This window comes from Microtus oregoni, unplaced genomic scaffold, assembly GCF_018167655.1.
Source record: "Microtus oregoni isolate MIOR12 unplaced genomic scaffold, Mior012 000014F_ref0000157, whole genome shotgun sequence".
NCBI classification, from domain to species: Eukaryota; Metazoa; Chordata; class Mammalia; order Rodentia; family Cricetidae; genus Microtus; species Microtus oregoni.
Genome location: NW_024543073.1, coordinates 6,126,438 through 6,140,833, shown reverse-complemented (window position 1 = coordinate 6,140,833; position 14,396 = coordinate 6,126,438). Strand labels below are relative to the sequence as shown.

General features: G+C 39.6%; 1 protein-coding gene across 2 annotated transcripts in view; it reads right to left on the bottom strand.

Moving 5' to 3' along the window:
* The window catches only part of Rab3c (RAB3C, member RAS oncogene family), a 189,993-nt gene that overhangs the window by 87,982 nt on the left and 87,615 nt on the right, over positions 1 to 14,396 (bottom strand). For both annotated transcript variants that reach the window (XM_041663264.1, XM_041663263.1), the window contains exon 3: positions 11,462 to 11,580. In XM_041663264.1, the coding sequence (XP_041519198.1) occupies positions 11,462 to 11,580 (119 nt within the window). The remainder of the gene's footprint in view (positions 1 to 11,461; positions 11,581 to 14,396) is intronic.

Sequence of the window (14,396 nt, the reverse complement as noted above, 5' to 3'; positions counted from 1 at the left end):
GTCATAATTTGCATTGTGAACTTCCCAAATACAGTTATTATTTCTCCATAAGTAAGTAGACATTGTATACCAAAGAGTCTTGCTGACAGTTGCTGGCAGCTCCCATCTTGATGAGATGGCCCAGAATGGGAGCTGACCATGCCAAGACATCAAATAGATCACTAAGAGGCGGACTTGTTTAGTCACGTGGAATCAAACATACTTGTGAACAGGTAAATTAGATTTGCAGCAGAGTTCAAGCATGCGGATCAGGACCCAACCACCATGCAGATATTACGAAACTCAGAAATCACTGGACATAACATAGATGCTCTGGCGAAGGTCCCTGGTTGTCAGCACCCTGCACATTGTCACACACAGTGTGTTACAGTGTGTACAACCCTGAGACCCTCAGATACTCTGTGTTTGGAGCTTCCTGAGTACGCATGTCTCACTTTGGCTGGTTCCGATTTGGATCTGTTCAAAATGACAAGGCACTTTTGCAGGTGAAGCACTTTTGCAAGTTCCCAGAGCTGTTCTGGTGGCTCATCAAAGCTACGTCCCGTGGACTGCAAACGTGTACACTTCATCCTAGAGGTTTGAAGTAAGGACACCCCTATTGTGGCTGACATTTAAAGTGAGGCCAAATGTGTGGAAAACTGAGCATGTACCCTATTTTGGCTAACTCTGAGTAGGAAATATATTGGGATGACTATTAAAAAAATTAATTAATTGTTAACAGTATTTGGCTAAAAAATATATCTGAAAATCACCCCAGAAAGCATTCAGACCTTGCTATCTCTTGCCTGTCTTTTCACCTACTATGCTATTGGGAGGAAAACAGTCTTAATAGTGACCATGATGCTTATGAATAAGAAGTAGATTATAGGCCTTTTTAAAGTCTACCTGAGAATGGTTCTGTATAAGACTCAGATTGAAGAGATTACAGCACGCTTGGCATTAGAGCATCTCTTACTTATGAACTGATTCTTGACTTTGCCTTGAAAATGGATGACTCCAAAGGGATCAGCATGCAAAAATACTTAGCACTGGCTCTCTCCCAAAGTGGTGGAATCAGATGTCACACACCATTTGATCTGGGGCGGCCAAGCGATCCGCCTACAGCTAATGGGCTGTTACTCTACTTTTTCTTTTGAAAAGTTTTAATTTATTTTGCTTTTCTGCAGTGAGTTGATAAGGAGTGAGGTTGCTTATACAATTGCTAATTAGGATAGTTATCTTAATTAACTGGACATCAAAGAATAGACTAAATTTATGCCCAAAATAAAGAAATGAGGGGCTCCAAAATTCTTCACTTAGGTTAAAGGGTTCTACATTTAGCGAATGGTCTTACAGAGTTGAAGTTAGACAGAAAGGGGATCTGGATTGAGGAAAATTAAGTCCTTTATCCACTCCATAATGCAGAGGTTGCTCATACACTGATGGCTAAACAACTGAGGACCAGTTCCAGGCAATACAAAACATATTCCCTGATGTTGAGAAGCAGATTGGATAGAAAATGTGTTCATGATGAACACAAAGATTATGGGACTCTTCAAGTAAGTCACAAGCGAACCATACTCCATTCATGGTAAAGTCTCACTTCCTGTCTTCTAGACATGATGGTCATCAATCCTCTCGGAGGTTTGGTTTAAATGACAACCCAAAGCAAAGGCATCCACAAACCAAGCTGAAGACCAAGAGCTGGAAAATGGGCTTTATCACAATTCTCTCCCTGGTAACTATATGATAGTTATAATTATTATATTTTGAGATAAATATACCTCTGAAATATAGGCAACAGATTTTAGAGAAATTATACTGTAATAAATAGATACTGTGGAAAAATCAGTTAGAAAACATTGGAGTTTTTCATAAATATTATACACAAACCCGTGTATTAGCAGCGTTTAGAAAGAATAATTTTGGATTGTAAGTGAAGCAGAATAAATATCAGTCACATTTATATAATGCCCTATATTCAGGAGTTCAAGTTTTTAATCTTCAAATGTCCTTTCATTGCCTAACTAGGATATGGCTGTGTCTGCTATTAGACTCACCCCAAAATTTCACTTTTGGTCTTCATCTTAGTGCCAATATTAAAGAAATATTAACATTTGCAAGGTAAAGTTGAGGTTAGTTAAATATGAAAACACAGCGTCATACAGGCTGGGTGTTTCTCTTGATTCCCCGTTCCTTCTTCTATGTCCAGGGCTAGCAAAATTAACTGCCAATCTGTATGGCAAGCCATTTGTTCTTTCCTGGGTCAAATATATACACAAAACCATTCTTTGCAACAGAATATAAACTCCAGTTGACCTCTTGGATCCAAGTAAGCATTAGGTGAATGAAATTCTGAATTGAGACATCTCCAATATAAGGCTTTACTATCTGCCTTCTTGACAGAGCTAATTTCTATGTCAATGTGCAGTTGTTGGCAGTCAGAACCACGAATGCTAAGTGGACTGCATTAAAGAGGAAAAATAAAACAGCTGTGGAGAAAGTGCAGATGTGGTTTTCGGCACTATGGGATCTGTGGGATTTGCTGGCCAGCCAGACTAGCTTACATGGTGAACTCCAGGCTAACGAGAGACTCTTTTTCCAAAAAAAAAAAAAAAAAAAGGTAAATTTCACCTCTCCACACAGGTGCTGTTGTGCATGTGATAATCACACACACATACATACCACACACACATACATGCATGCACTCATGCGCGTGCGTGCACACACACACACCAGAACTTAGAGATAAAAATTTGACTTGCTACACAGAAATAGTAAGAGATTTTTTTTTTTACCTATAGCTGTGAGGTCTGAACAGGTATTTTCCACAGGTAAGGTGACATTCCTGGTTTCTTCTAGGTATTGTACTTTTAATTTATACTAACCTATTCCATAAATATAACCCCTTTAATACAGAATAGTAACTTCAGTAATACAATATGTAAGATAAGGCTGTCCAACTCAAATATCCCAAGGATGCTTTGGGAAGGGAAGAACCCTCGCTGTAAAATGTGAAGGTATAGTAAAATATATAGTGCCTCCTTATGTGATTTGAACAAAAGGCATTGGTTTGCCTTCTTCATTGTAAATTAGTATTATCTCCACTGCCGTTCATCAGCTGTGTGTAGAAAACACGCCGTTCATGTTTCTGGATCAGTGCCATCCTATGGAGACTTAACCTGGTTCAAGCTTACACATCTGGACAAGCTTACACATCTGGACAAGCTTACCTATCTGGACAAGCTTACACATCTGGACAAGCTTACACATCTCTCCTTTGTCCTTCATGTACACATTCACTGAACTAGCATTTCCCAAACATCTAGTATATTCCAAGAACTCTATAAACACAGAGAACATAATTCTAGGTAAGACAGACAAAGATTCTTGTCCCATGAAACTTTTATGCACAGTGGGAATACAGTTAGTGAACATGGCAAGCAAGTTAATTATAAATGCTATGGAAGGTCATTGATGCTATGGGAAAAACAAGAGGCAGAAAGATGGGGTAGAGAGTACTGCAGGTCGCAATATGAAACTGTGTGTCGTGAGGGAAAGACCTTCCTGAGGAGACACAATGGACGTAAGTGAGGCGACAGGATGCATCCTGCTATTTGGGAAGGAGACTCCCAGGTGGTGGAACAGCAGATAGGAATGCTCTGAGATGGAGACAAGCCTTTTTCTATTCCAGGAAGAGCAATAAAAGCGAGCATGGAGCCTGGCGGTGGTGGTACACGCCTTTAATCCCAGCACTCGGGAGGCAGATCTCTGAGTTTGAGGCCAGCCTCATCTAGAAGAGCTAGTTCCAGGACAGGAACCAGAAAAGCTACAGAGAAACCCTGTCTCAAAAAAATAAAAAAAGCGAGCATGGATAGACAAACACGCAGATAAGGAGAGTGCTGGTGGTAAGGCTGGTGGAAGGGAGGGTAAAGTTTGTGGAGACTTGGGCTTAGTGTAGGAGAGGGGAGACTGGATCAGAGGAATGACCTCATTCAATTTGTTTTTTGAACATCTCACTGCAGTTGCTGTTCTGGAACATTTTGGAAACCAAACAGTAGTAGAAGCCAGGAGTCAAGTTAGATTGTTTCATGAGTCCAGGTAGGAAAAGGTGATGGCATAATCAGGGAGCAGCAGTGTGTTGAGTTGAATTGTTTCCTTACTGAACCTCTAAATATGATGCACAAGTTATACTCTCGATACCTGTAAATGTAACTTAATTTAGAAAAAGTCTTTAACTTAATTTAGAAATAGAATGATCAAATTAATGTTATGCCCTTAGGGTGGGGCTCATCCAATATGGCTATGACCTTGTATGCCTGGGGAGAACATCACAGATTCAGGAGCTTGTGCAGAGCAGAGTAGTTCACTCACATCTAGCCAGAAAACATAAAATAAGACAGGAAGCAGAAAATGACAAGATATTTCCAAGTACCAGTTCCCAGTGACCCGGTTCTTAGAGCAATGTCTTCCTTTTTCACATTTCCACAACCTCTCCAGACAGAGCTACCATTTGATGAAAGATCTTATATAACACATTTTTTTTTCTGTTTAAACCACACATCTTGTGGTGCTCTGTTACAGCAGCCCTAGCAAGCTAATATAGATGGCAGGAAGTAAGAAGGTTATGAAAATCCTGTTGGTTGTCATTACTATGGCTTTGAGGTGTTGGCCAGCAGCTCTGAGTCATCTGTGGCACACCATTTTAGCTGTCAGTGAGCAGGGCCACACTGTTGTCTTGTTTCAGCTCTTACACTATAAACATGAGCACCTTCCACATTACTATTTGTTGCCATAGTTTATATGTTTTGTGTGATTTTGTGTGTATTTGTGTGACTTTATTGTCTAAAGTGGTCCTTGCTAAAATACTGCTTGGGTTTCTGAGAACCACAAGGCTCTGGTATATCTTATAGAGAAAATATGTGTGTTAGATAAGGTTTTTCCAGGCATGAGTCATAGACAACACATTGGTCATGAGTTCAATGTCAGCATTATAAAAATATATATGTTAAATAAAATGTCTTTTTGATAGAAACATACATAAGCCATGGTTTGCGATATTTGGCAAAATGCTATAATCGTGGAATTTTTCATCATGCTAGTACTGTTATGAGACAATTCAGTGATAATTTGTTAATTCAAGCATAGTAACCCTGTGTGGAATAATTATGAGTAAAGAGAAAAGACTGCATTTCAAAATTCAATCTAAGATATAAAAACACGACTTCTTTTGAAGGGCTTGATGTGAGATCTAAGAAACTAAGATGAAACACCCAAGTTTTAGCAGGTGTTAATTAACAAATCAAATACAATCAAGGGAATCGTTATTTGGGTTTTGTTGCTGTTTGATCCGAAAAGGGCCATGAATTGATTAGGCAGTCCTTTATCTTCTGAGTACAACTTGAGTTTTTAAGTTGGGGTACACGCATAAAGAAAGTTTTACTGATGAGTCAGATAGACAATAAAAATGGCAGCCATCATTGCCGCTGTTGTTCATGGAGGTCCAGGGTGGGGCTGTGGTAAAAGCTGAAGGTCAGACATCTTGCCTCAGTTCTGCCACTGTCCCTTCTGCACTGTGGCAGAAAAGATTTAAAAGCTGAAAAGAGCATTCAAGAAGAATGAGTGGTTGTGAAGCAAATCGTAGCAGCCACTCACTGGATCTTAGTTGTTAACTCAAGTGAAAATGTTTTTATATTAATACATCATCACCTCAAGATTGACTGCTAGATATGTTTGGGAGGCAAAGAAGGAGAAGAGCAAACTGCAGAGGAAGATAACATTGGAAGGTGACATTGCATTCTGGTTCTAGGACATCTGCAGGGTATCCGAACTTCACAGAAAGAATTATTTAGAACTGGTGGGAGGATGGTGTTGGACTTTCATCCTCAGTCTGGTGCTGAAAAAATCAATCTGCTCTCCAGATTTCCTGCCTGAAAAAGAACCCCTTATATTTATAGTTCTGCACTGTGTCATCAAACGGAGAATGTAAATAAATAAGATGAGGGTGGGAGCTACAAACCTAAGACATTCTCTAAGAAGAAATACTGCAGCCTGTGGTCCATGTCACACTTAAAGTCACGAATGTGGTGCATTTCCAAGACAAATTAAAACACACAGTGAGGTAGGGCGGTGCCACAAGTACAGCACCAGACTTCTATAAGAATCTCGGCGTTCATCCACTGTCTATGTTCTTGGGGAGAAGACCTACCTGAGACCCAGAAAATGCTCTGAACACAAGCCATCCAAAAATCTCTCCAAGGGTGGCGAGCAGTTTTAATGGGGATCCTATTTTTCTCTATTTAACCACTCGTTCACTTATTTCTTAACAAAAATTTCAGTGAAAGAATAGAAATAAAATACTTTTTTAAAAAACCGGTAGCTCTAGTCAGGGCTTTAATCCCAGCACTCCGGAGGCAGAGGCAGGTGGATTTCTGTGAGTTCAAGGCCAGCCTGGTGTACAGAGCAAGTTCCAGGACAGGCTCCAAAGCTACAGAGAAAACTTGTCTCAAAAAACCAACAAACCAAACCAAACCAACCCCAAAGCAAACAAACCAAACTGGTAGTCCCATTGCACCTAATATGAAACTGCAAATTTGAGCAAGGGAATCCAAGCACCTGTCTATATTTTAACTATATTACATACATTTCACCAAAAAGTTTTTGCTCTTGTAATATGACTGAACAGCCATTTCCTTCTGCTGAATTCTACTTCCTTTATACTAATGAAGTATTAACATGCAGGCTCTTCCTCCCAGTGTCTAGGTCAAATTTGAACAAATATCCTCTTCTGATTCTTAAGACTTAGTCTCTGCTTCATTAACTACATTGTGTACACCCATTGTGTTTAGTTTATCACGTCATTTTTGAAATTTTATAAACACTAGGTAATTTCATATTTGCGCTCAGGGTGAACTTTGCTTTGTGTTAATTTTACAAAACTGGGCAACCTGGCAAAACTAAAGAGCACATTAATAAGTCATCAATAAAATTCTACCAGAAAATTCAAAGTCACAATAACAATGTTGAGAAGTAGAATGGTGGTTTTGAGAGCTGGGAAAACCAAAAGTCTAGGGAAACAAATATTAGCTTGACAAGTTGAAATGAGTTTTGGAGATGGAGGGCAGGAATGGCTGCACAGCAAAATTAATGCATTTAATACAACTGAACTGTAATGTTCACTGCAGAATAATTAAGATGGTAAATTTTAGTATATGTATTTTTTATTTTTTGGTTTTTCAAGACAGGGTCTCCCTGTTTAGCTCTGGTTGTTCTGGGATTTTCTCTGTAGACTAGACTGTCCTTGAACTCACAGAGATCCACCTACCTCTGCTTTCTGAGTGCTGGGATTAAAGGTGTGCACCACCACTGCCTGACTGGTATAAGCATTTTACCAAAATTTACATGTTAGAATAATATAAGAAAACATATTGCATTTACTGTATTTAGTACTGGGGAAAATGAACATATTCACAACCTGGTTTTTGAGACAAGTGTACGCAGATGACAACAGTCTGTAGGTTATCTGGTGTGGGAAGTCCTTCCGTATAGGTGTTGCTTTTATTGGTCAACAAATAAAGAAGATACTTTGGCCTGTGATAGGGCAGAATAGAGCTAGGTGGGAAAACTAAACTGAATGCTGGGAGACAGAAGGCAGGGTCAGTGAGAAGCCATGCAGCTGCCCACAGGAGACAGAGACACCTCCGCCAGAGCCCACTGGAACCTTGCCGATAAGCCAAAACCACATGGTGATACACAGATTAATAGAAAAGGGTTAATTTAAGATTGAGTTAGCCAGAAATATGCTTAAGCTGTTGGTCAAACAGTATTGCAATTAATTCAGATTTCTGTGTGATTATTTTGGGAGTCTGGGCAACTGGGAAATGATCAAGTAGCTTCCCCTAACAGTTATCTGTGTGTTTGGTGGAAAGTGAAAGTATAACATAGCTGTAGAGGTGAGGGTGAGGGTAACACTGCCCACTGTGAGCAGAGATGGGGTAGGAAGAGGGTAGAGGTGTATTGTAAAGCTGTGGAGAAGAGTTAGCATTTGGGCATGGCTTGGAAGGAACTTAAAATTTCAGACTGTCACAAGAGAAGATATTCTAGGCAGAAGAGCAGATGTAGCAGATGCATCAGACATCGAAAACTGATGAAAGATCTGTCTGGTGAAAGCACAGAATACAAAGAGAAGAGTGTTAGGAGATGATGCCAATGGGGAGGCTTTGGATTTCATTGTAAACCAATGGTCTTGGTGAGAAACGGACTTCAGAATCACTCGTGGAAATTAGAAGACAGTTATGTTCACATTTCTCATGGGAAATTTAGTTTAGTGGGTCCAGCATGGAGCATAGATTAATAGCCATAAAAACTTCATAGTGATTTACTTGTGCTTCCATAACCATTATCACAGGGCATGAAAAATTACTGAAAGCATTTTAAAATAAGATAGATAGAGACGAGATAGAAAGACCCTAAATGACAGTTTGAATTAAGTCACTGAGAATAGAGAGAACAGAAAGAAATGTATTTGAGAGGTGTCAGAAAATCAAAATTATTGGGTCTTGTGCTATGATAATCAAAAGAACAAGATGCTAAACCTGAATCATATAACTGGGCTATGGCAGATCCAGTGAGACAGCAAATATTAGCATAGACATGTCTGGCCTACAGCTGTCAGGATAGACACTCAGTAACTGCTGGTTAAATGAACACCAAAAAAAAAAAAGTTCCCAATAGATGACTAGTTATGTAACTGTGGGTGTAAGAAAAATGAGTAAAATAGTACTGGTTTTCCAATGGACTTTCTTGATTGTTCAGTTTTGGAAAAATCTAGCTGCCTGGAGTCAGATGGAACAGGGAGCTATAGGAAAATGTATGTAAATTCAAAAGAGACACAGAAGAAAAATGCGGAAAATTTGAGTTGTTTGGGTGGGGATCCAGAAAGAGTGGTTTCAGCTTTTCTCTAGAACAAAAAGAAACAATGTTAGAATTACAGCAGCATCTGAGGTGCTGTGTCTGAAAAAGCCAGACTGAGAAAGTTCCAACTCAGGCGACAATGGTGACCCATGGCTTTTGGACAGGGATCTTCCATAAACTTAAAAATCATGCTCTTTGGAAGAACCTACAAGCAGCCAAGGGGTAGTAGAATGGATTGAGACAGAAAGAAATGTAAATCAAGAACATCTGAAGCTTCCATTAAGGATAGGGATAAAATATAACAATAAGAAAATAAATGAGGGTGACCAAAGATGGAAGGGAAAGGCAGTAGACATGTCAAATGATTCCCATGTTAAATACATGAATATACATGAGCTGTCCCAGATCCAGATAATGAAAATCAGAGCTACATTCATGGTCAACCCGGAATGATGCATTCTATTGCAACAAGCAGGAATTTTGTCAGGAAGGTGAACAGTCTCCAGTGAAGATAAATGACTTCAAGGAACTAGAAGAAGATCTAGGCGGCATAAATATTTTGAGTACTTGGAAATGCAATAGCAGTTTACATACCAAGGCCAGACATTTAAGTTTGGGAACCATCTGATTTAGTGATTAAATGAATCTAGTGAAGTGAATAAAATGACCAAGAACAGGACACAGGATAATGTCACTGTACCTGGCAGGAGGGATCAGAGAGAGAAAAGTAATTTGGAAAATATGTCTTTCAGAAACAGGAAACAGAACCTCAGAAGGATGGGGGGGGGGACACTAGAGTTGTCCAGAGAAATTTGAGGTAGAGGCAGAGGAGGTAATATGAATCTCCTGACACATGAGAAAATCTAAACATTAGCATGATGATACTTGACTGACTGATCGCAGAGGGATGCTCAGAGAGGTAGACACTAATCATTCCTGTATCCTGTTGGTAGTAGAGCCATCAGTGTTGACTGTGTGGCTCCTGGTGTTACTGGCATTTCTATTTAATGATCCCAGTATATCACTATATGGTCTCTTGGTGGTGAAATAATTCATGTTGAAACAGGTGGACAAGAGGAGCTATGTATAAACAGTACCATAAAGCTGATGTATGAAAACTTCAGTGTGAACACTTTCTGTATCCATACACAGGTCTCAGTATTTCTAGCCGAGCAGTCAATAACTCTTTGTAGGATGACATGTGAACTGAAACTGTGAATACAAATTAGCCAGATATCACACAACTGTTCACTGTGTGGTCCTTGATGCTGATTTTTTGTTTGTTTATTTGTTTGTTTTTTTAAATCAAAACTCTTAACTCTGAATACAGATGTGACTGTCTCTGGACTTTAGTGCCCATTCCATTTTGTGACAGATTTGCTGGTATAAATACCAATCTTAAAGTTATGGGTTAATTTGAGAACTTTCATTTTCACAATAGCCAATGCACTACAGAGAGGTTCTATAAGCCTTCTATGCTTCTTAGTGGAGGATAATTGTTTTTCATTTAATTTCTAAAGTTGACTTTTGGTAACTTATAACCCCCCCTCTCTCTCTTTGATTTTTTTGAGACATGATTTCTCTGTAGCTTTGAAGCCTGACCTGTAACTAGCTCCTATAGACCAGGCTGGCCTCGAACTCACAGAGATCCGCTTGTCTCTGCCTTCCAAGTGCTGGGATTAAAGATGTGTGCCACCACTGCCCAGCCTTTGTCTGATGCATCTTACAGAAAATGAACTGTGACTGTTTAGCATTTATATGTGGTATCTGCTCAGCCATCCCTGGAAACTAGGAACTCCATCATAGATCTTTCCACAAAATTCCCGTTCTTTTCAGCCCTGCATTAGAATTCATGACACGCTCTGAATTTTATCTATTCTGGGAAGCCAGAAAAAGAATTCATAACAGAAATCCCCCTACTGCACATCACACTCATTGTGGATACAAGTATTTTCACAGGGACTGATGAAGCTATAAGTCACAAAGGGTCTGGGTCTGACCTTGTGTCCTAAGTCCTTTCAAATGCTCTGGTTTGAATAATATATTTAACAAAAGTACTAGAAAAAAATGATAAGAGAAGATCTCTTCCAAATGTCCAGAGAGAAATCTTTTGGGCTTTGCAAGCCACATGGATCCTGCTACTCACCTTGGCTTTTGTGGTGTGAAGGCATCACAGAGAATAAACAAATGATCTTGCCTGTGTTCTAATAAAGTTTTAATTAAAGAACAAATTGTGAGCCAAGGTCCACCAACCTTAGTTTCTAGATCCCTACATTAGGTCAATAAACTTCCAAATTTTATTAACATTTTAGCAACACACTCAATTCTATACAAGGAAAATTCATTGGATACAAAACACCGAAGTGAATAAAATGGAAAAGTCACCAAAACAACTTCTCAAATCACCTGACAGTGGCTATGAGCATGACCAACTTTTGTTTGCCTCAGGGCACAAGTAGGATTGTAGTTCATGATAAACACACATAGGACATTGTCCCATAGCCACTGCTGTGGGAGGAATAAATTTTCAAATAGAAGACAATCACCATTTATAATGGCAGTAACTTACCAATCTTGTACGGCATTGAAGGATTCTTCATTTGTGATGTCATACATTAAAATGAAGCCCATGGCCCCTCGATAATAGGCTGTGGTGATGGTCCTGTATCTTTCCTGGCCTGCTGTGTCCTAATGAACAAAACAGTGACATCCTGTCATAAATGAGGCAAAATAATTTGGGGAACTGCTTAATAATTTCTAGAGCAGTTACAACATCATCCAAAATGGTGCGTGGATAATGTACAGATGTTTCTTTCTTAGTTTCACTGTTCCTATTGATGCTCACAAGTCAGCTCTGCAGTACTCTGAGCAATTTCTCCGTCCTTCTTTTCCGCCGTCCCTTCATTCTTCCTTCCTTCCTTCTTTCCTTCCTTCCTTCTTTCCTTTTTTCTTCATTTTTGTATGAATGAAGATCAAAGTTTACTCCATACCAACCAGCATAAAGCTATACAAAAGAAAAGATTAGACCAATCTGAAATTGGTGACTCTTGACATACTTTTAAGTTAGAGGGATAGCTCAGCTCCAACGCGATGCCTTTATAAATTGGCTGTCCGTGAATACCAGCTGGTGTGAGAACAAAAGGAACATGTTCCTACTTTGAAGGAGGTTACAGTTCAGTGTCAGCTTAATCGGCTATGAGATGACAATAAAACAACCTTCTTTAATGTCTGAGCTGGAGGAGCTAATGTGAGCTTGAATTCCTGCTCCTCTGTCCTAAGGTTGGGGGTCACAGACAAGTATCTAATCCTTTGTATATTAAACCCTTCTAAAGCTAACTAAGTAAGTACTTTGGGGTTCCAGATCTGTTCATACAGCATAGGATGCAAACAGGGGCTAATGAATGACAAGGGCAATGTTTTACTCCTGAGACATCAGCGCCAATTTAAGGTTGTAGAAGGGAGTACTATCTGCACAAGGCATGGCATGCGGCAGTGAAATCAGGACTCTGACACATGAAAATCATCTAAAGGAACTACCTATTCTCGATACTGTGCAGGAAGAGCTGATTCCTAGGCTCACCCTATGGCTCCTTCTCTGTTCTCTTAGGATTGAAAGCATCATTTCTAATTGGCTTTCCCATTTCTCCCAATCTTTGGAGATGATGCTTAGCTGTTTCTCCTTTTATAAACTCTCTAGAAACCTGGCGTTTTGAACATAAGCTACCTTCTTTCTAACTTACTATGGACGCTCTTTCTCATTCATCCCTAAGATGCCTCTTTTATAAACAAAGTGTACCCTGTATCCCTGTAGAACCGAGAAGGCCTTGAGGGAGAGTTAACTTGTTGGGTGAGGGAAAAGCAGGTTCCCATACCATCAAAATGGCATTGAGATCTCATGGAGTCCATGTTGGATTTTGGATTCCCCCCATAGACATCTTCCCAGTTAGATCCTAACATCCAGATACACTGCAGAGAGAAACATAAGATTGTTCACAGTTCTTCAGTACTTTGTGTGGCATGTTCTTCTGCCATCACGGAGTCAGAGGGAGGTGACCAGAGGAGGCTGGGTTCAGTGAATGTGTCTATGTGGCACTAGAAGCAACTTAGCTGAGAGCGTGACTTCACAAGGCCAAGAAGAAGACATGCTTCTCTGGAGAAGGCTAAGGCTGGTCTGATTAAGATCTTATTAGAGAAAATAAGGGTTCAAGTTTGGATGAAACAGATTAGAGCATTCAAATGCACAGCAATTAAGGAAGCTTTTAGAAGGCACTTCCAGTGGCAGAAAACAACAGAAAAGGAAATCATAACAGAAAGTATGTTTGCATTATGCCAGAGAAAACAATGATTCATATCTTTAATAGGGAAAGTGGTATTAAAATCATTAGGAAAACTATATATTCCAATTGCAAATGGCTAATTAGTAAGAAGTCATAGTCTAACCATAACAACAGAAATAGAAACGTCCAAGTTATTTTCTCAAATAATAAGAGTTTATTGGCAAGTATTTGAGTATTTTATTGTGCTTTGCTTAATGTTTTATAAGTCTTAGGAAAATGTAGGTGTCTGGGATATCAGCTGCATATAATTGGAACAAATATTGAAACTGACTGAGTAGAAAGAAGCTAATGGTGAGTGCTTTTCTGTGTTCTCAGAAACTCATGAGCTTAATTTAGTTAATATACGTAACCATGAAACCAAGATGAGAACACACACAGAATGACAGAGCCAAATTCTGGATGAGCATATTTAAAGAGCAAGGGGCAATCAAAGACATGGTAGGATATTTTGTCTCTCTGGGGAGCAGAACCCCTTGTTACTAGTCAGACGAGATCATTGAAAACCTTCCCCTGGCATCGTATTGTTCGGGACATACTATGTATGAATGCAGCCTACTTCCCACCCCCACCCACTGTCAAGTACCTTCAACCAGCTTTCTTTTCATTCTTGGCATAGACTGAATACCACAGGTGCAGGCAGGCGATGCCATGCCAACTCTCTTCCCTGCACAACACATAGGTCTTCTGTCGTTTTGCCATTGAGGAAAACTGAAAACACACAGGAGTCATTGAGAAAGGTGACCCAGACCCCTGTCAAGCGTGTTTTCAACACAGCCTGCTGATAAATGTCTCGGAAAACTGTGGCTTCATCTCTCTGACCTTTACTGGTGATGGTGCCCCCTTCTCACAGGTTGGTACTTTTATTGTGATGGTAAAGACACCGTGTTTTCATAAAATGCTTCAGCTTCATAACGTGGCATTTTTTTTTAATCATCGAGAGAGCAAAAATCCAGATTCCATTATACTATACTTGAAATGTTACAGGAAGATGCTAGAAACCACAGGGTTGAAGTAATCACTACATATCAAAACTTGGGGGAGAGAAAGAGAAATAACTTTAAAAAAAAAGAAGCAGAAAGAAGAAGCCTTCAGATAGTAGTTAAGACACACAGCAAAGGACTAGATTTCCAGCATCATTCTGACTGAGCTCAGAAACACAATCCAATT